This window comes from Grammomys surdaster, unplaced genomic scaffold, assembly GCF_004785775.1.
Source record: "Grammomys surdaster isolate TR1022 unplaced genomic scaffold, NIH_TR_1.0 317, whole genome shotgun sequence".
Taxonomy (NCBI): domain Eukaryota; kingdom Metazoa; phylum Chordata; class Mammalia; order Rodentia; family Muridae; genus Grammomys; species Grammomys surdaster.
Window position 1 is genome coordinate 1,723,810 of NW_021604736.1, and position 20,579 is coordinate 1,744,388.

The window sequence follows — 20,579 nt, forward strand, 5'->3', positions numbered from 1 at the left end:
TTCCACTCCTTTCCATATCACATGGAAGCAAAGAAGCAAAATCCATGCTTTTTCTGCTGCCTTTAAATTGTCCCTGAAATCTTTTCTTGACTTGAACACAGATTTCTTTTTTCCTCCTTTGCAACCAGTTTTTATTTATATTGGCTGAGATACTGATCTTCCGTTGAAAGCTAGGGAAGTTGCTTGTTCAGGGGTTTTTAGGATTTCTGAATATGAAATGCAAGGAAATTGCATAACACTGCAGCACACTGTTTCCTTTGCTTGTTGCCCAAAATACAGTAGTTCCTTCTAGAAGCTTGAAGGAATTTGGCAACTCCTACCCTCTGATGGTCTGCTGTGGTGTTATCCTGATTTGAGATCAAGTTTTTCCTGAGGTCAAACAACAAAGCTTCCTGAATTATAACTATGGCAACAGTATTTATGCAACAAACAAATCAAAGTAGGGCGCAGGAAGGTATACCCACAACAATCAGGGCAAATAACTGCAGAGACCTTCTCCTCATGCTTAAATCACCAGAACTAGAAACAAGAAAGGCCTACCTTATCCCTAGTCTCTGCCGGTCACTTGCTACCTGGGGCACTGTCCCACCTCTCCTTTGGAAATTACATCACCTTAAATAGTGATGTCTCACACTGAGAAGCCCAAGTGCCAGCTGCACTCAAAAAAGGAAGGCTTTAACATACAGAAAATCCTCTTACCCAGCTCCTTAAGTCTTGCTTTTGAGTCAAAGAGAAGGACCCCAAGGGAGGACTATCATCTTCTTTCTTAAGCCCATGCTGCCTCTAATTATGAATAATCCGTTGGACATTGATTCTATGCTTGGCACTATATTTGGTGCCATTTCCTCCTACCCCATTTCCCATACACACAGTAGAAGAATGAAAGACTGTACTTGGAAGTGTTAAGTTCTGTAGACCTGACTATAGGTGCAGTAAGAGGTCAAAGAAGGGAGCCATTAGGGTGGTCTGTGAACCTCAAGGGAGTTAGGAAGCCTTGTGGAAAGCGTAGGCAAAGACAAATAGCATTTGGAGTGCCTTCAGGCTCCAGGAGAGCTATTTTTAATTCTCACAATGCTCTCATAAAGTGTTGTTTCTTAGCTCTACTTTACAATGAGAAAACAGACTCAGAAATGTCAGATGATCATTCAAGGGCACAGAGCTTGAAAGTGGTAGAGCCAGTCATTACTGTAAAGTCTCTTAAGGCCACAGTCCACATCTGCCACCTAACTACTTCACCAAAACTAATTCCCCCCTGTTCTGGAATTTGCCCAAGGTCTATAACATGATTAACTCCCCCAAATGCATCAACATGCATCAACCCCTGGAATACCAAGGGTTGTCTCTAAATGAAGACAAGTTCAGTCCTGTAAGAGTGACACCACATTAGCCCCAGTGCCATAGCAGACATGAAGAGCTCTGTACCACCAGTGAAGTATAGATGCTTGCACTCTGCCTTTCCTTCACTTTCATTTCATTTGGGGAAGTGAGTCTCTGTCTTCCACACAGCAACCTTTGCAAATTTGAACACTGATGTTGTGACATCTTGAAGACTTTTTTTCAACCAAAGCTGTGACTTAGGGAAACATCTTACAAGAGTGATGTATGCCTCAGACTAGAACAGTGACAGAGTCAATGGAGTCAGTAAGTCCTGAGGGAAGACCAATATCAAAGTCCAAGTGGAAAGTCAAAGAAAATCTGACTTAGGGTAATAGAGACAAAAATGGGGTAAGAAATTAGTTTCAGATAAGTGATAGCAATAGAATGTTTTTCTCCTGTGGGTTTTGCTGTTGCTTTGGTTTTGTCCCACAACTCTTAGCTGTAAGCCACTGGGTCACAATTTTTAAAAGAATTAAGATGTTCCTGGCTCACTGTGGAAAGATCAAGAATGAACCCTGTACATATTTAGATGAATAGGCTTAAATGATACTGGAATCCAGTGTTCCTTCATATTGTGGCTTTCCTACATTTGCCTGGCCCAGTTTACTTATACTTCACTTCCATGATGGTAGATTTGTCCATAAAGCTTTAGATATGTATCTCATTCCTTTAGCAATATAGTATGCCTTCTTTTCCAATGGTGGTGGATGTTGTTGTTGTTGTTATTTAAATAGTAAGATCAAATACTACTGGCTGGACTTCACTTGGCATGAATCTCATGCACTAGATTTTAGAGTCTGGGTCACATGGATGGACCTGAAAATGCAGTCAGGGTCTGTCCCATGTGAAACATACGGACTTGGGGGCTGTGGTTTCTCTCGGGATGTAAAGATGAAGCCAAGTAAAAGAGGAGTGAAAATACTGAGCAGCAGTGGGAGCTGCAGGTGCTATTTGTTTTCCTCTAATGTGGCTGAGGAATAATTCAGAGAGAGAAGGCTTTTGTCTCTGAAGGTACAAACTAGCTGGTAATGCTTGAATTAATGGGAAACTAAGCTTATTTTCTATCCATCATCCCTGTCATAATCACAATGAACAGCAAGCAGCAAGCTTTATGCAGCATATGCTGTTGTGTTGGTGTACAAAAGACTTCAGGGGTTGTCAACAGACTTTCCATGGCTGTAGGAGACCAGTCATCTGGTCTACCTTTTGCTGTGTTCATTTCATGAGACTGCCTGAGTCCCAAGTTGCTTATGATTGCATAGGAAAGGAGACTTAACACCGTCATGCAGACAGCCCCTTTCTCAGCCCTCATCCTAGACTCCCCAGTGGCACTCTGGACTCCACAACCCTCTGCTGCCTTCATCACCTGCAGGATGGAGAGCCAACACGAAGCAATAAGCCATAGAGAGTAAATAGCTTTGGAAGGGAGTTTGATAACTTTGAGTTAAGCCAAATAAGAAAAGCCTGTTTCTTATTTTCTTGTAATAAGTATGGAGTTCTATATTTACATTCCCCTGTCAAGTAAAGATTCCTAGAGAATTTTTCCAAAAGAATGAGACTCAGTCCCCAGAAAATGGTAGACCTGGTTTACTTTTTAGGTCTAGATAAAATTCTGTTTGTATCAACTCTAACACAGGGATTGGGGGGGGGGAATCAATTTTTTTCACTCCTTGCACTTAAAACCTACCCTCCCAACCAATGCTTTTTGAGCAGCCTGCTGCATGCTAGCTACTGAACCCTATTTTGTATAGTTCTGCTGGGCAAGAGCAGGGATTTGATGTTTGTTCAGGGTCAGATTCTTGCAAAGTACTGTCAAATATGTTTTTATTGGCTTTACTTTTGAGAGAGCCTCCCTGAGACCACGAGTGCAATACTGTAACTCTGGAGTGGGATCATCAAGGGTAGGTTGCCCAATGAGGAATGGAAGAGAAGCAAGAGCCAGTTTCTTCTGATTTTTGAGCATGTCTGTCACTCAGCCTGAAGGAATGAGAGGCACATTTGTGAGGATGGGGCGTGAATACTTTCCATTTCTAAGCTCTGTCTTTTCTAGTAGTGCTTCATCCTTCTTTATCTTTAAGTTGCTCAAACAGGCTTTATATACCCCTGCTTCAGGCATGGCTACTCCTTAAACATTTCTCCATGTGGCCATCCCTGTACAGAGAGAGGTCTCCCTAGCTCAAACAATTCCAGTCTTTATGGGATTTTATGTGTGGCATCCCACAAATGCATGGAGCCTGACTGGTTACTTCTCAAGGGTGACATTACAAGTCTCTAAAATGGTCTGTACCCCATCCCTCACTATCTCCTCTTGCCATTGCTGGCCAGCTTTCTTTGTGTGTTCATCGTTTTTCGGAAGGATTTTCTTGGGGGGCATCCTAGATGGCCTCAGGTTGGTTGTGGTTTTCATTATTTATTGCCAAACGTGTACTAATTGTATGTCTGTAAAATTACTGGTATGTATAAATGAGTGGAAAGTGTGTGCTTACACAATGGTCGTGCTACTGGCATTCTAATTACTGATTAGCTCCCCCCTCCCCTTATTAATCAGCAAGCTTTTTGGCAAGCTGGACTGCATGTAGATGTTGTGGCTGGCTGAGTGCTGACTTTTGTGTAGAAGGCCCAGCCTTCTTTACTCTGGTTCTGTGGCTTACTGGCTACATCAGCTTGGGATGGTAAGGAGCCTGTGTGAGTCTGTGCTGTAGCTCCAGTGGTGGTCCCCATGTGCTCAGGGATGGAGTACATCAACTCATGTAAATTCTGACTACAGTACCTACCATCTAATCAGGTCGAGGGAAAAAATGATAGTGGGTGGTGGTTGTTTTAATTTGGATAGCTGTGTAAGAGAATTAAGAATAGTTCCTTTAAAAGTTGGCCTTAGATGGTCTTTCTCTCTTCATTTTTTAGTTAGTGTCTGTTAGGTGTATAACATTGTTTACAAGATCAGTACCACTAGGTAACTCAAACTGCACTCCATCCTTAGCCATTTACCCCGTAAGTGATAACTTCACTCACAGGAAAGAGGGTTTTAAGCAAACATGTAAAGAGAAGGTGAGTAATGGTGGTACTCGTGCTGGCATCGCCCTTTGTAGAAGCCTCTGAGCCCAATCAAGTTTACATTCTCTGGGTAAAGTATTCTTCAGTCATGATTTCACTAAATTCTCACAAAACCCTAAGAGGTTGTTAAGATTAGTATTCGCCTCCAAAAATTCATTTATTTTATTTATTTGTTTTATGTGCATGAATATTTTGCCTGCATGTGTGTCTGTGTACCACATGCATGCCTGGTGCCTGCAGAGATCAGAAGAGGGTGTTAGATCCCCTGGAACTGGATTTACAGACATTGTGAGCCACCATAATGGGTGCTGCGAATTGGAATTGAAAACACAGGTCCTCTTTAAGATTAGCAAGTGACTTTAATGGCTGGATTATCTCTCTAGCCCTTATTATTCCTCTTTTAAAGATAACAAGACTGAGGCCTAGGAATATATAGTGATGTATGTGCAAATGGTAAAGCTAGAGTTTGACCTATGGCACATTACTATGAACTGGTTACACGGAGGGGCAAATAACACAAAAGTGCAAGTTCAAGTAAGGGAGGGTGTGGGCGTGCATGCCTGTAATCACAGTATTAGGATGTGAAGCAGAGGGATCAACAGTCCCGGGGTAGCACAGAGGGAGCATATCTCAGCTAGTCATGATGTCCAGTGATACAGAAACCTCCTGAGCACTGTTCAAAGATGTTAACTCATACCTTGTTTATTGTGTTCCCAAAATGGTATACCAGGGGACAGGCAGATAGGGCGAGCTCACATATCTTAGGCTACTTGGAAGAGGCCTTAAGGAGTCAGAGTTTGGGGCTGAGTAAAACAGTAAAACAATGTAGTTCATGTAGAAACAATAAGGGGTTTCAATAATATATATATATATATATATATATATATATATATATATATACATATATATATTATAATGTATATATTTTTAATTGTTTTTTTCATTAATTAATTTATATATTCATTTTACATCCCGATTGCTGTCTCTCCCATCTGGTCCCTCCTCACAGACTCTCTTCCCCTCATCTTCCTCCCTTTCTCCTGGGTATCCCCCTCCCACTCTAGTGCATCAGGTTTCTGTAGTGTTAGGTGTATCCTCTCCCACTGACAAGGAAGCCCATTTGGGGAATGGCTTCTACAGACAGGCAACAGCTTTAGGAATGACCTCTGCTCCTGTTGTTGGAGAACCCACATGGAGACTGAGATGCATATATGTATATATGTATATATATATATATATATATGTATGTATATGTATATATATATATATATGCAGGCACGCATGCTGGAGACCTTGGTCCAGCCTGTGTGCATTCTTTGGTTGCTGGCTCAGTCTCTGTTAGCCTCCAGGGGTCCGGGCTAGTTGACCATCTTGGTTGAAACAATAGTTTTAAATAAGTTTGCCTATGAACCTATTTTTCTAATGCCTTCTTTGTATAGAGTTTGTTCTGAAGTGTGTGGCCAAGTGCTAATGCAGCTATGCAGCCAAAGGAAAAGTAAGATTGGTTCTTCAAATTACTATTTTATGTATGCCTTCATTTATATATTTTTAAAGAAGTACCTGTCTGTGCTTTGTCAATATGACTTAGATAATGGCACCAGAAATTTACCCACAGAAAAATTCTGAGAATCCAAATGAGTATATGCATTTTGTAAAAATTCTCTAGGGGCATGTAGATTGAATTGGCTTAGCAGTTTAGAAAATGTATTGCCAAATCACGTTTGTTGCAAAGAAAGCATATGAAGGCTTTCTGCATCTTGTGATTTATTAAATTGTTCCCCTACTGTAGTTTCTGGGTAAGGACATGGGCACCTGCAGGGCCTTGTGTCTGTAAGAGAGTCCTGCCTTGCTGGCGTAGTGATTTGTCACATATGGAGTTCTCTGTTTCAGAGAGGACAGGCAGTGTTACTTCCACATTAACAGCCAGTGGGATGCATGGGCAGGCGGTGGTTATATCAGGCTGGGATCTCAAGAGCATTACCAGTTTCATCTTCTCTCTGACTCAAGAGTAAATTATTGTTTGTATGACTCACTTGTTCTGGCTGCTCTTGATATCACTTTAACTTTATTATCGTCGTCGTCATTGTTGCCATCAGGTTCATACATGTACAATGATAGTGACACTAAAGCTAATCCATTTGGCCTTTCAAGCATTGGATGCTGTCAAGATGAGGACTTCATAACTGCTTGGGATGCAACACCATTCTATAGTGCTGTTCCCAAGCTATTATCTATCATGAAGTTGCTGCCTGCCCTGGTCTACCTTGTTGGGTCATGTGATCACATAGTCCTGGCAGGATTGGTTGTTAGTCTTATTTCAAAACCCATTGTCTTTGGCTCATTTACCCAGACCAGACAGAGATTAATGGCGTGGCCTTGGAGGATGGGGTAGCACATGCTTCTGGTGTCTTTGGCTCATTGATCACACCTCTCCAACTCAACGTGCTTGGGTGTTCCAGGCAGGGGTCTCTTGAGACTCAGGAACCCTGGAAGGCTAATAATTTGGCATGGTTTTGCCTCTTAATTAAGGAGAACTGAAAGCCCTGAGTTTCACTATCCTTTTGGATTTTGCTTTTACAATCTGAACAAGTTTCTCTTGGATAAACTGTTCGGATTGAATTGGAGAAATGCAATGATCAAGGGGGACTGGAAGGAAAAACAAACAAATTTGCCAAAATGCTGTCTCCTCCTATGTTGCCCTTACTCGGCTTTCCGAGGTTGTTGAGTGTAGTTGGGATGGGTCACTGGTTGGGGATTATACCCGGCCAGCCATTTCCCTCCCTGAGCAGGGGTCTGGCTGTACCTCAGAGCCTTGTCCTTAATCCTCACTGTTGCATGGCTTGCGGTGGTTGCCAACCACACTGACCTTCCTCCTTCATAAGACAACACTTACTGGACATGAGTACCTAGACCTTCCTCTTTTATCATCTATACTCATGGAGCTATTTTCTCTCCAGGGGAGCATTCCCCCGTACTAGACACGCAATGCCTCCTTTGCAGAACTCCATTGTACTTGTCAATATTTGAAGGAATCATATTTGTAAATTTGTTTTCTTCCCTAGTAGGATAGTTCCATGTGAGCAGAGCTCCTAGAATGCTGCCCGTCTTTTTCCGTGGCACCTAAATCACTGCCAGACTGTGGCATTTGTTAACACAAGCAAAAGAATTGCTGAGGACTGGAAAGGTTTCAAAACCAGTATCCCTTATTTAATAACCACTTGAATAAAACTCATCAAAGCCAAAGGACATGACATTTGGCTACTAAGAGTCCCCGCTGCTCTCCAAGTCCCTCTGTCACCTTTGTGCAATGCCATGGAAATCCATTAGCAAATGCAGCCAGCCCAGACACTTCATTTATCCCAGTGATGAACGCTGCTCAGAGAGCCACCTGCAGCTTTGTTTCAGATTTACCTAGACTTTGTGGGGTTTTGTCTTTTCCAGAGTCTGTGGAGGGTAAGCCATTCTTTGTGGCAGAATCATAGGACAAAGCACCCTCCTTTGTCTTGAACTGCGACAGCCTATTTCTCTTGATAATCTCACTGGATGTTCACGGCAGGCAGGGTAGGCATATGCCAAGTAACTATTATCACCCCTGTCTCTGACATGAACTAATAGGATCCAGCCAGTGATGTGACTGGTGGGGAAGTCCAGGCCAAAGCCATTATTCTTGTGATGCTGTGTCTCTCAGACTTGTAAGTGTGCACACTGGTGGAGACTGAGGCACCAGAGCATCCTTCTTAAGCTCTGAAGTTCCTTTTATGCTTGTCCTCTGATCTTTAAGTGGCTGTTTATCTTCAGTCTTCTATAGAGAATAAATATAATAATATATGTGATTTATAATAAAGCAGGATGATCTCTTGGATTTGGGATCTGACATTCTCAGGCAACTCCTAAACAGAGCCATAAAGGCCCAGAGAAGGTAAGGCAGGCTGTGGCCCACTTTAGCCCATTGCCCCACCCCTGACAGCCATTCCTCTGCATTTCTTAGTGGAAAACTCATCTTCTCGGGTTTTAATGCTAAGTTTTCAGAAATTCTTGGCTTAGTTCTTTTAGAGATTAAACAAGTGTTCTCAGCTGAGTGACCAAAAGGATCCTCAGGGACAGTTGAATAGATAAGTAGATATTTAAGTTATGATTCCGGCTTCCTCCCAGGCCTTTCCATACCTACACAGGTGGATTTGACACTGGGATTGTTTTCTTAAGTAGAGGCTTCACTCTACTTCTTATAATAGCTGCACACTTCAGGAACAGGCAGTCCGTGGCCAGCAGCCAAGCCCAGCCCACCCTTTGTGGACTATGGACCACGTGTGATATTTACAGAGTAAGTTTTGCAATTGACGAAATAGAGACCTGTCTTTGGATCCCAGAGAAACGGAATGCCAGCCGCCTTTTGCAGCATAGGCAAAGAATATTGGTTCTGCTAATTTTTTTTTTTTGGCAAAAAGTTCAATTTTTAATTTTGTAAGAGCTTGTTTTTTTCTCCTGATATTTAAGTATGTCTTGGCACTTTTTACTATTTACTGTTTCCTATCTTGACCTTTCTAGAACAGCTAGCTGACTTTTACAGTATGCCACTGTCTTCTCTATAGTGAGAAATTTCCCTTCTTGCCGTCGGACCACTGTCTCTTAGATGATTTTCATCAACTGTTCAAGAAGTTGTGTTGTAAATGTGATAGCTTCTCACTATAAAATTCTAATCTACATACAGAATAAAAGGGACCTGGTCTCACCCCCAGGGTTTGCACTCAACAGTTTATAATGTCTCTTTGCCATTAACCAGCTGTGAAACCTCATCTCACCTTTGTAAGCCTCACATTTTCCAGCTGTACAATAGTGTAGCACTCTGCCAAGCATGGCTGTGGTGTAGATGGAGATCATTTCTGTGAAATGCTGAGGGCATTGTCTTGTGTGCAGTTAATGCTTAATGATCTATGAACTAACTTTCAATTCTCTTCTTCTAATGTGTGTGTGTGCTTGTGTGTGTGCGTGTGTGCATACAAATCATATTTGCCACTTAAAAAGGTGAGATAACCCACTACCATCACACCACCCCCACACTATACAGTTCTGCAGGTGGTTCTGATCCATGCTTCTTTGAGAACAGCCAAGTGCATGCTGGGGAGTAAGTCATTACTGAGGGGGTTCTTATTCGAGGGCCAGGGAGCAGAAATTGCCTTCCTTCTTTGGGTTTTCTGCAGTGAGTCTGTAGGCTTGTATTAAATGTGCATAAAGTAAATTTCTGTTTCTATTTTTCAGGTTTACAATTCCAACAAAGACAGCCAGAGCGAAGGGAGTAAGTATGATACTTGGCTAATTGTCTGCAGTCGGGATGGGGTGGGGGGGGTGGGGGGTGGGGGGGCGGGCTTGAGGGGAGGCTTTGAGAAGCTGCCACATTAGGGCTGAGCCACCAGGAGGTGCCATGGGCATGTTGGGTCAGCCACACTTCAGAGGGTTATTCCAGAGCAGGATTAGCCAGAGTGTAGTGACCTCTTGCATTTAAACAACCCTTCATGCTTTCTGTGGTGCTCTTGTAAGCATTCTCTCAGGTGGTGGTCCCAGGTCTTATTAAGATGGTAGCTGCAGTCACCACTTATAAGTGGCTTAGTAACCAGCAACCTGAGAGCCAAAGCCGCTGGCACAGTCTGCCATCCTTGCAAGGGCAATAGGTAAGGTGGGTTGGATGATGGCTTGCTAATTCTGTTTCCTATGTGGCTCTTTGAGAAGAAAGAGTAGAGAGGGGAGGAGATACTGTTTTGATGGAGGTGAGTGGCAGCCTCTGTAGAACACAGTACTTTTCTGCTGCAGGCTAGCTCTGTGCTGTAGCATCCTGGGGGCACCTGTGACTGTGAAGGCAAGGTGATTAGAGGGATGCCTGCTGGGCAAGTACAGCAACCTGATTATCTCCTTAGTGCATAAGACAAAAACCAAATTCCTTCAGAAGTGCTTCAAGGGCACAAAGGGAACTATGACTCCAGCCTCAGCTTGGCTCTAGAAAATCTCTGTCCTGAACTGCAGTAGTGTCAGGAGATCTGGGGTGGAGGGGTGGTGGTGGTGCAGCAGAACAGCCCCTCTCTGGGTAGACAGAAGTGTGAACCTTTTCACTGCTTGTTGTTGTTGCTGCTGCTCCTCCTCCTCCTTCCCCTCTTCTTCCTCCTCCTCCTCCTCCTTTTCCTCCTCCTCTTCTTCCTCCTCCTCCTCTTCTTCCTCCTTCTCTCCCTCCTCCTTCTCTCCCTCCTCCTCCTCCTCCTCTTCTTCCTCCTTCTTTTGTGAAAACTGTTAGCCATTATGAAACAGATGTTTCTTTCTGAAATACTTTGCCAAAAGATTAAAATAACAAAAAATAAACAAAATGTCTTTAGCCCAGGGTGGCCTCAAATACTCAGCCAGGGATGAACTTCTGACCTTTCTGCCTCCCTACCGAGTGCTGAGATAATGAATGTAACTCTGACACCCAGTTTCTGCAGTGCTGGGACTTGAATCTAGTACTCACAGATGAAAAACAAGCACTGTACCAACCTGGCTATATTTTCAGCCACTGCCAGAAGATACAGATAACATATTAAGTGATTTGTAATGACTACAACTGACAAGATTGTATTCTTTGTTTTGAGAGAAAAACCAGGTTTGGTTTTGTTTTCTCTTCAAAAATGGAGTAAGGAAAACATTTTAAGTAAATATTCAGGGAAACAAAGAAGTAGCTCTCCCCCAACCCCAATTTAAGTAGATTGTTTAAAGTGTCTGTGGTTAACTTTGGCTAAGGGGTAGGGAGCAAAAGTCAGTGAAGAAGCATAGAAGGATGTAGTGTGGCTTGGTGGTGGAGCAAATGAAGTCCCAGGCTGGAAGACAGACCTGCTCTGGAGATGCAGGAGTCAATAATAAGGGGCCTTCTGGATGCTGTTTGTAGGATGTGAAGTGAAGAGTCAGATTCCCAGGAAAGATCCTGTCCAGTGAGTATGTCGTATGCCCCCCCCCAAGGAAAAACAGTATACTATGGTAGACAGTTTCTTGAATATTGTATGAAATGGGAGCAGGAAGCCTTCTCAGGGGAAATTAGGGAAGTCACTGGGAAGTATGGATACCCAGCAGGCTGAAAGAGCATCTTCTCATACCTGGCCTCAGGCAGGGACATAGAGCTTCTTAGTAAAGACTCCAAGAGACCCCAAGAGCTGTGGAGATGAGTACATTCAGACAGCTCTCTGTTGCTTGCTTACCCGCACCTGTTGACTTTATGAACCTGCTTCTCTGTGTAAGTGTCAAGAGATTGAAACATTCTATCTGAAATGATTTTATTGGTGGGCATGCTAATTGCTCCTGCTGGTCTTTGGAAGTTTTCCAGAAGTGGCTAGTGACCAGTGATCTTTTCTAAAGTACAAAACTGTTTAAAATACAAGAGAGTGTGAAGGAATCTGTTAGATGGAGTAAATTTCAGAGTAGTATGCATCCTTTAACAAGAGGATGCAAGTAGCAAGTTTCCATAGTCAGAGTCTGTAGAATCCCTTAGGGCGCCTCTGTAAAGAAATGCATAGGTTCTGTTAGTGGTGGGGATGCCTTCGAGAGAGTTTAATTGGATTAATTAATTAATTAATTGGATTAGTTAATTGAGGTTGGGGACATCCTCTCTGAATGTGGCAGCACTGTTTTGTGGGTGAGACCCTGGAATGAGTGATATGAAGAAAAGGAGCAGAATACTATGAATTCATTCATTCATTCATTCCTTGTTCTCTGCTCTTAACTGTGAATGTAATATGACTAGCTACTTCAAGTTAAACTGCTAAACTATAACTCAGAATTATATGCCAAATAAACTTTGTCTTTTTAAGCTTTATTTATTATATATTATGTATACATGGTTCTGTCTGCATGCATGCCTGAGTGCTAGAAAAGGCCACTAGATTTCATTATGGATGGTTATAAGCTACCATATGGTTTCTGGGAATTGAACTCAGGACCTCTGGAAGAGCAGCCAGTGCTTTTAACCCTGAGCTATCTCTGAGCCCTAAATTTAGTTTCTTAAGTTGCTTTTATCTCAGAGTATTTTATCATAGCAACAGAGGGAGAAACCAAGACAGGAGGGCTGTGGCAATGGCTCAGCAGTCAGGGTACTTGTACAAGGCAAGAGGAGCAGGGTTCAGATTTGTGGAGCCCACAGACATGTCAGTGGGCGTGGCAGCCAGGTATTATCCCAGCCCTTGAAGGCAGAAACAAAGGATCTCTGAGCAAGCTGGCTAGTGAAGCTAGGTTAGTTGGAAAGCTCTGGATTTGATGAATAGATCTTGCTTCAAAGGATAACCTAGAAGAATGAACCAGGAATTTTCCAGGCAACAACCTTGGGCTTCTTATGCACACACACCCCACACACATGCAAATGCGCGCGCGCGCGCGCGCACACACACACACACACACACACACACACACACAAACATACCACACACACAAATATGTAAAAAGAAGAAAAAATTGAATGAGGAAGTTCTTAATGTTTGATGCTTGCAGCAGATCACTGAATTTTAAAAATAAGGGCAGTGGACAAAATAAAGGGAGGAGTCATGGGACGAATCTAGGTGTTTGATAGGAAAGTGTCTTAAGCTACATTAATCATCAAATACTAAATCAGGATGGAGGGTGGCTTTCTGGGGATGTTAAGTTACTAGTGTGTTTCCATGTAAACTACATTGTCTGCTAGTAAAGCATTTTACAGCAAGAGCTGTTAGTAACCACTTAATACGTGTCAGGTACTAGAGGTTTATTAGACTAAGTTTGTTGGGATCCTTTGGCTTGACTTGTAGATGAAGAACTTGAGACTAATAAGCTCCCAGGACACAAGTTAGCCTAAACTTTACCCAACTCCAGTGGTTGCTTTCCTGAACACAAGACAAGCTTATTCTCCTTTTCTTGAACAAAGGATGGTGCAGAGTGAGTCCTTAATGAAGAATGCAGACTCTGCTGGAGCATCTGTTTCTGCCTCTTGTTACTCACAGACTGAGGGGATTCGCTTGTGTCAGTTGTGGAATACACTTTATGTAGGAAGAAGGAGAGATAGTGATAGAATGAAGACTAGTAGCCACCTTTTCAAGACTGCTTCAGTTTGTTTTGCTCTTCATTGACTTCCAGGCTAGCGATGGATTAGTGATCTGGTTGGTGTTGCCTTCCTTTCTTGGTATTAATATCCTCTGCTATATCATTTCATTTCTTACCTCCCTCCTATTTAGGAATTGAACCCAGGGCCTTGGGTATGCAGAGCAGATTCTCTACCACTTGGCTCCAGCCCACACCTTGACACTGTTGTCTCTCTTCATCTTTACTGGGCTCATCTGACACACATAGTGCTCCCTATTGCTTAGGATCTTGGTCTTTGTACCATTTTTTTAATGCCCCAGTTTAAATTCTCTTAAAGGTAAGAAGTAAATCTGATAGGAATTTAAGGACTGAGTATTGCTTTTCTGACCAAATTCCAAATGTTAGTATGCAAATAAAAACTATGTAGCTATTTTGTTTTCTTAAACGTTTTGATGGAAGTTTGAATGCAAACCTCTTGTCATAGAGCCAGCATGTTCTGAGGGGACAGATAGCTGGTGGGAATTCTTTTGTGGACCTGTCAGAATTTGTTACTTTGACTGTGATGTTTCTCTCAGGGAATCCAGTGCCTGTGGATATTAAACCAACTTGTAAATGGCATCTGTTGACTGCTGTACTCTCACAGTGCTCACTTGCCAAAGAGAAGAGGACTACAGACAAAAACAGGCACACTTCCGTGCAGCAACTTCTGTTCTATCTTCTGCATGTTCTCTTCAGGTCTTGGGTAGAGAGCCTGCGTCTTCCTTCCCTCCACACTATTTTCGTGAATCTTCCATTTTATGTTTTCTTTTCTTTTTTTTTAAAGAGTTTATTTTATTTATGAGTACAATGTAGCGGTCTTCAGACACACCAGAAGAGGGCATCGAATCTCATTATGGGTGGTTGTGAGCCTCCATGTGGTTGCTGGGATTTGAACTCAGGACCTCTGGAAGAGCAGTCAGTGCTCTTAACCGCTGAGCCATCTCTCCAGCCCCCCATTTTATGTTTTCATTTGTTCTCTTCTATCTCTTTCCCTCTTGTGTACTTTAGTTTACCCTTTAGGCCACTATTCTAGATTGCACTTTTAAAGCACATTTCTTGTAAAAATGCATCTTCTGTCTAGCCGTGTTCTTAAATTATGTGTCTTGTTCTGATCTGTCTTTGTCCCTTCAGCATGTGCTAGGAACCATCCACATCTTTCCTTGTGATCTAGATGGTGCCCCTGCCTGCCACCCACTCTAAGGTGTATCATCTGGTTTTGAAGAGATGTGCTTTTATCTCCTCATCTCTATGATGTGACCTTGTGTGATGCCGTCCTGGGGTTAGACTTTCTGGTCCAGTTGCTAGTCCATGATAGGCTTAGTTAAGTAACCTCAGGCTATAGTTCCATTAGCCCTACATGTGCATTTCCCCATTCCTGCCAACTCTATCACTCAGCCCTGTGATTTCTTACTGGTCTCATATATTTACATGGTAGCACATATCTTTCTCTGGTAAGCAAAGAGTTTTGAGTGTCTGCTCATATTGCCTGCCATTCCTCTGGGCATCCTCTTCTCTTAATGGCTTGCTCATGTCCTCTGTCCATTTTTCAGAGACAGTTGCCATCCTTTCCCCATGTACTTGCAAAGTTATTTCTATTACCTGTAATCTCATCCTCTTCTCCAAGAACTCTGAACATCTTTCTGTTTATTCAGACAAACATCCTTTTATTTTGGTTTGAGTTTTCTGCCTAGAGGTCTTGTGTGTTCCTGGTTGAAGTTTTTCAGAAATAGTAAAGACAGAAGACAACTTTCTCTTTTTGTTGCTCATCATGTATCAGTAGTCTTGTGAACAGAGAACTCTCCTTTGGTTGTTCGCAGAATGTCAGAAGCACAGAGCTCTCTCTCTCCAGGTGGTTAATTCTGATTGAACAGGAAAGGAAAAGGGGAGGGTGGAATTACTGTTGGTGAAGAAGACCATGATCTCCTGCTCCTGAGCTTCTCACTGGCAGGCAACCACCCCAGTGTCACCATCCCCTCTCCACTATTACAAGAGTAGGCTCTACACTAGGCCAGGTCTGTTCTCCTTGCTACTCTTCTGGCTCCTTTGCCACCTTGATGCTGAGTTAGTTTTGTTCTACATCTGACCTTTGGCTACAGTTGTGAGATTTATTCTCCAAAGATTCAGAGAATTGAATTCAGCTCAGGTCAAAAGTAGGTGAAGAAACTAGGAAAGCTTGTTGTCAGCCTAGGCTGCTTTTCCAACTGAGGAGCAGTTAAAGTACCCACACATACTGGAGAAGCCACATCAGTCCAGTGAGAGACTCTAAGGCTTTTAGGATGTAAGTTTTAAATAATAAATGTCACTACCTGTTCACTTCCTCAAAGGTTAGCTTAAAAAACAAACAACAAAAAACAAAACCAACCAGCCAACCAACCAACCAACCAACCAAACAAACAAACAAACAAAAAACCCCCAGAACTGTAGCTTCCCTCTGCTTCTCCAGATATTTAAAGGCTGAAAGCTGATGGATTGGGACAGAGACAGCTCAGTTTCTTAATTTAGTTGATTATAGTGCCACCTCCCTCTATGTGAGACACAACTCAAATCAATAGGCTAACCGGGTTTATTTAATATCATGAGTCTTTATTGCTGCAGGCTTGCCTCCTCATGGACCAGAGCACAGCCAAATGCTGAGCACCTGGCTTTTCAGAATATCATGGCAGCAGTTCACTCTGCTTCCTATGCTTGTTTAACACTTCCTCTTCACTCCTATTAGAACTTCTTACTGTACAAAACTTTAGGAGTTCAGGCTTCCTGAAGGTCCTCATCTAGTAAATACCTGTCTGTACATAAGGGCAGACGCTGCTGAGAACGGTGAATACTAAGGAGTGAGAACACCTTCAGCTGGAATAGATAGCTCTACATTCAGACACTGACACGATGTACAGATGTGCAGCAGAGCCTGCGAGCACCTAGAACAGACAGATGGCCCAGTTCTGTTGGGGGGGGCGTGTATGATATGCATGTCATCAACAAGTGTACCCTTTGTGTAAAATGCCCCCAGCTGATGGATTTGAAAATGTACATCAGATGGGATTTCATCTAGAATGAACAGATTTAGAAAATGCAAACTTCCAGGCAGGGCTGTGGCTCATTGGTAGAGGGCTCGCTCATGTAGAATGTGCAAGGCTGTTGGTGCAGTCAGCAGAGCAGCAAGGAAAACACAGACGTCCCTTTTCTATGGAAGAAGGGCAAGCAGTAGATGCTCTGTTCGCAAAGTCTTTATCACCCTTTCCTTGCAATTGGCTTTTCATCTAGTACCCTTATGAGAACCACTCATATCTGAATTATGCTAAAGAACCCACTACAGTTTCTCAGTTTGTTGTTCACACTGGGAGGCGGGGAGAGTAGCAATGATTAGACCGTGACTTCTCAGTATGGAGCTAGAGTTGTGCCCCCTTGTTTGTAGGATGTGGACATTGAATCTCCAAACTTTATTCTGAAGCAGTTTAAAAACATATATTCTTTCTGGTTATTAAATAATATGAAGTTGCAGTAGAATGTTAAGGAAATATAGCAAACTGATGTTCAAAAGCAGTAAAACTAATTTGTAAGTCCACAGCTATTTATTCTTGAATTTTTAAAATGATGTCCTATATGTATTTTCCAGTATTGCTATGGATTTTGGCTTAATTGGCAAATTGGTTCACAACTGTATGTAACTCTAGTCCCAGGGTATCTGGATGCCCTCTTCAAACCAACATGGGTACCCACTGGGAATTGAACCCAGGTCCTCTGGAAGTGCAGCTAGTGCTGTTAACTGCTGAACCACCTCTTCAGTACCCTGAAGTGCTTTGTTTAGGGTAAGTTTGGTTGTGTTGATTAGTGCTTTCATATAGGTGCTGTGGAGCTGATACAGATTAGCATGTTGGCCCTTGATCCTTGGAGAGAGATGGCCTGACCCTCTATACTTTTATTATCGTTCCTGTGGAAATGGAGATATCAATATTCCTGTCTTACAAACTCACTGTGAGGATTAAAGTTGAGCACAGTATCTGACATGTCAGTACCTAATCACTTCTGGCTTCAGTTCTTCTTGTCACCTGGCCAAACTGTTACTGACAAGGAAACTCTTTCTGGGGATGGTGGTGCATGTACTTGAAGGTTGAAGTCAGGATGGAGAGTTCTAGGCCAGCCTGGGCAACATAGTGAGATTTTGTTACAAAACCAAAAAAGCAACAAACAAAAGAACAAGGAAAAGCTCAGAGTGGAGAAAAACCACTGGACTGACAGATCTGCTCTTGCAGGGAGCAGTGAGGAGAAAGAGGGAGGTAGCCATTTTGTCCGTCTTGAAGCCCTCTGAAGGCAGTTCATAATCCTGGTAGCCTGCATTTCTAATACTTACTTAGTGTGCTATGAACAGGAGGTGTGAGTACAATAAATTTGTTGATTTTGTAAATGCCATCATTTACCACAGAGATCTTGCTCTTCAGTAAGGGGGCAGAGAGGAAACACTTTCAGTTTATAGAACTGTTGAGCTCCTCTGTTGCACTAGCGTGAAAGCAGCAATGGACACTACGGGAATGAATGGAGGAACACTGGCAAGTAAAGCTTTATTTGCAGAACAGGCAATGGTGACTTTTAGCCATGGAGTATAGTTTGTTAACTCTTCGCTTAACACATGGTGAACTTTTAAAAAACTAGTCTGTTAAAATGGCATGGGATTTTTTGGCTGGGGGAATGGTAAGTGAAACGCGAATGGCCATCACCCATAGAAATGGAGTTCTGTGTTTTACCAGAGCAAATGGAATTTAAGAGACATAGTTGAGAAGTAGGAAAACCAATGGCTGGGGTCCTTTGCTCCTGCTGCTCTTGACATGTGTGGATTCTTTGCTTTGTTTCTTTATGCAGTCATATGCAGCCAGACATGGGAGATTAGAAGGAATTCTGTTAGCAGTCTTTAGTATCTAACCCAGTGGTTCTCAACCTGTGGGTCGTGACCCCTTTGGAGGGGGGGGATCAAACAACCCTTTCACAGGGGTTGCCTGAAACTATCAGAAAAACAGAAATATTTACACTGTGATTTGACTTGTGACAGTAGCAGAATTACAAAAAAAAATGTTATGGTTGGGGTCACCACAGCATGAGGAACTGACTAAAGGGTCACAGCATAGGGACGGTTGAGAATCACCACTCTAACCTGTCAGATATTGTTTTTTTGCCACTGTGTTGATACTCCACATGAATCTTCATATTAGAACCATTAGCATCAATCATTCCTCAAATACTCGTGCTCAGACCTGGGTGAGCCAGGGTCATATGCTTTGATGGCTCTAAGTCTCAGGGTTGGGGCTTTACCATGGTACCCTGGCATCCCACAGAGATTCTGGACAAGCAGAGCCACTCCCTGTTATCCCTGTTGTTTACATTCTCATTCTTGAGGCTGTCACTCAAATCAGAGTGCTTGATGGTGCTTTATTAAGGCTCGTCTTGATTTATGAGACAAGACTGAAGATCAGGAGAGGAGATGGGCAGGGATGCATTGCCATCACTCTGCATTTGCCTAGTTCTGTCCCTCTGATTCTCAGTTCTCTTCATCTCTGTGCCTTGGCTTTCCTTGATCTGCCAGACAGGAAGGAGATTCACCCTTGAAGATCACTGCGGCAGCCTAGGTGGGTTAGCATGGCCACTATTTTTAAGAGGGTTCTAAAGCTGTCAGCCTTCATGATCAAAGGTTCACATTCTCATGAAAATAGAAAAGGGCAGGAAAAGGGGATTCCCTCTCCCCCTTGCTTTCACTTACCTTTGGCCCTTTGCTGTTAGAACACCCACAGTAGAGAGGCAGGAAGAGGCAGCCACTGGTAACAAGGATCCCTTTGGGATCAGAGCCATCCAAAAGCTGCCAGGTCTCCCCTGTTGGGTAGCTTATAAATAGAACATTTCCCCTTTTAAACCTGAGCAGAGTGGAAGCATTAATGGGTGCAATGCCTGCCCTCCTGTGCACTGGTCCACGAGGCAATCAGCTGAGTGTACCTTCCCCTCTAGCTTTCCATCCTGCCTGCCAGGGATCACCTACGGCAGACTCTTCTCCATGCTGCCTGCTCCCCTGTGCCCTCTTGGCCTTTCTTCTCCCTGCTGGTCCATGCAGGTTTCTGTGGTAATCCCTTTTGTCTTCTTCCGCTCAGTTAGAGTCAGACAAGAGGCTGTGCAGGCTCTGGCTTTCTGCACTTTGCCTTTTGCTAGGAATCCTGCCTGTGACATGGTTGCTGTGGCTTCTGAGCTAGAATTATATTTACTAAATCAGTGATGTCTCAACTCTAGTGTGCGTTAGCTACAGGCAGAGTCTGGAGAGGGGGGGAAATACTCCTCAGATACTTTCAGTTCCCAGCTGTTGTGTGTGACGTGACCATCTTCCAAGGACAGTATTGGCAGTGGGGTTCCTTGAACTTGCCCAGGCAGTCAGAGCCTTTTTGCTTATCCTGGGAGAGATTTCAGAAATCCATTCTTAGCTTTAGACTGACAGAGGCAGCCAGCATATAATTTTGCCATAGCCTAACGTTTGCCTTTTCCTCATGATGTGGGCTCTGTACTAACAGACTGGTAACAACTACCCCTGAAACCCTGGGGTTGGGCTTCAAGGCAGTATGTTATAGGGCTCTGGGCACTTCTCTAACCCTTAAATCAAGTGGCAGCTGAGATAGAGGTTGAAAGGTTGTCCATACTGTCACCGAGTCCAGTCTTTTAATTATTATACTTAATGTCTATTGAGTTCATACTACATGTGGTACAGTGTGCTAAGTGTTTGATGCATACTATGTCACTTCATAATAATTTTAAGAACCAGATAAGGGAGGTGGTATTACTGACCTCATTTACAGATGTCTGAGGCTTCTATCTAGGTGCATACTCACAGTCACTCAAGTAATTTCTTTAAGTATGTTCACTCAGTAAACTGAACAAAGACTGCAGATTGTCCTTCTTAACATGTGCGCTGTATGTGGTATGGTGTATGTGTGTGTTGTGTGTATGTGTGTGTTGTGTGTGTGTGTGTGTGTGTGGCGTGTATGTGTGTGTGGCATGGGTATGTGTATTGTATGTGTGTGGTGTGGTGT

The 20,579-nt window shown here is 43.0% G+C and overlaps 1 protein-coding gene across 2 annotated transcripts in view; it reads left to right on the forward strand.

The window, feature by feature from the left end:
- The window catches only part of Arhgap26 (Rho GTPase activating protein 26), a 387,278-nt gene that overhangs the window by 197,221 nt on the left and 169,478 nt on the right, over nt 1-20,579 (forward strand). For both annotated transcript variants that reach the window (XM_028777886.1, XM_028777885.1), the window contains exon 12: nt 9,688-9,724. In XM_028777886.1, coding sequence (XP_028633719.1) covers nt 9,688-9,724 — 37 coding nt within the window. The remainder of the gene's footprint in view (nt 1-9,687; nt 9,725-20,579) is intronic.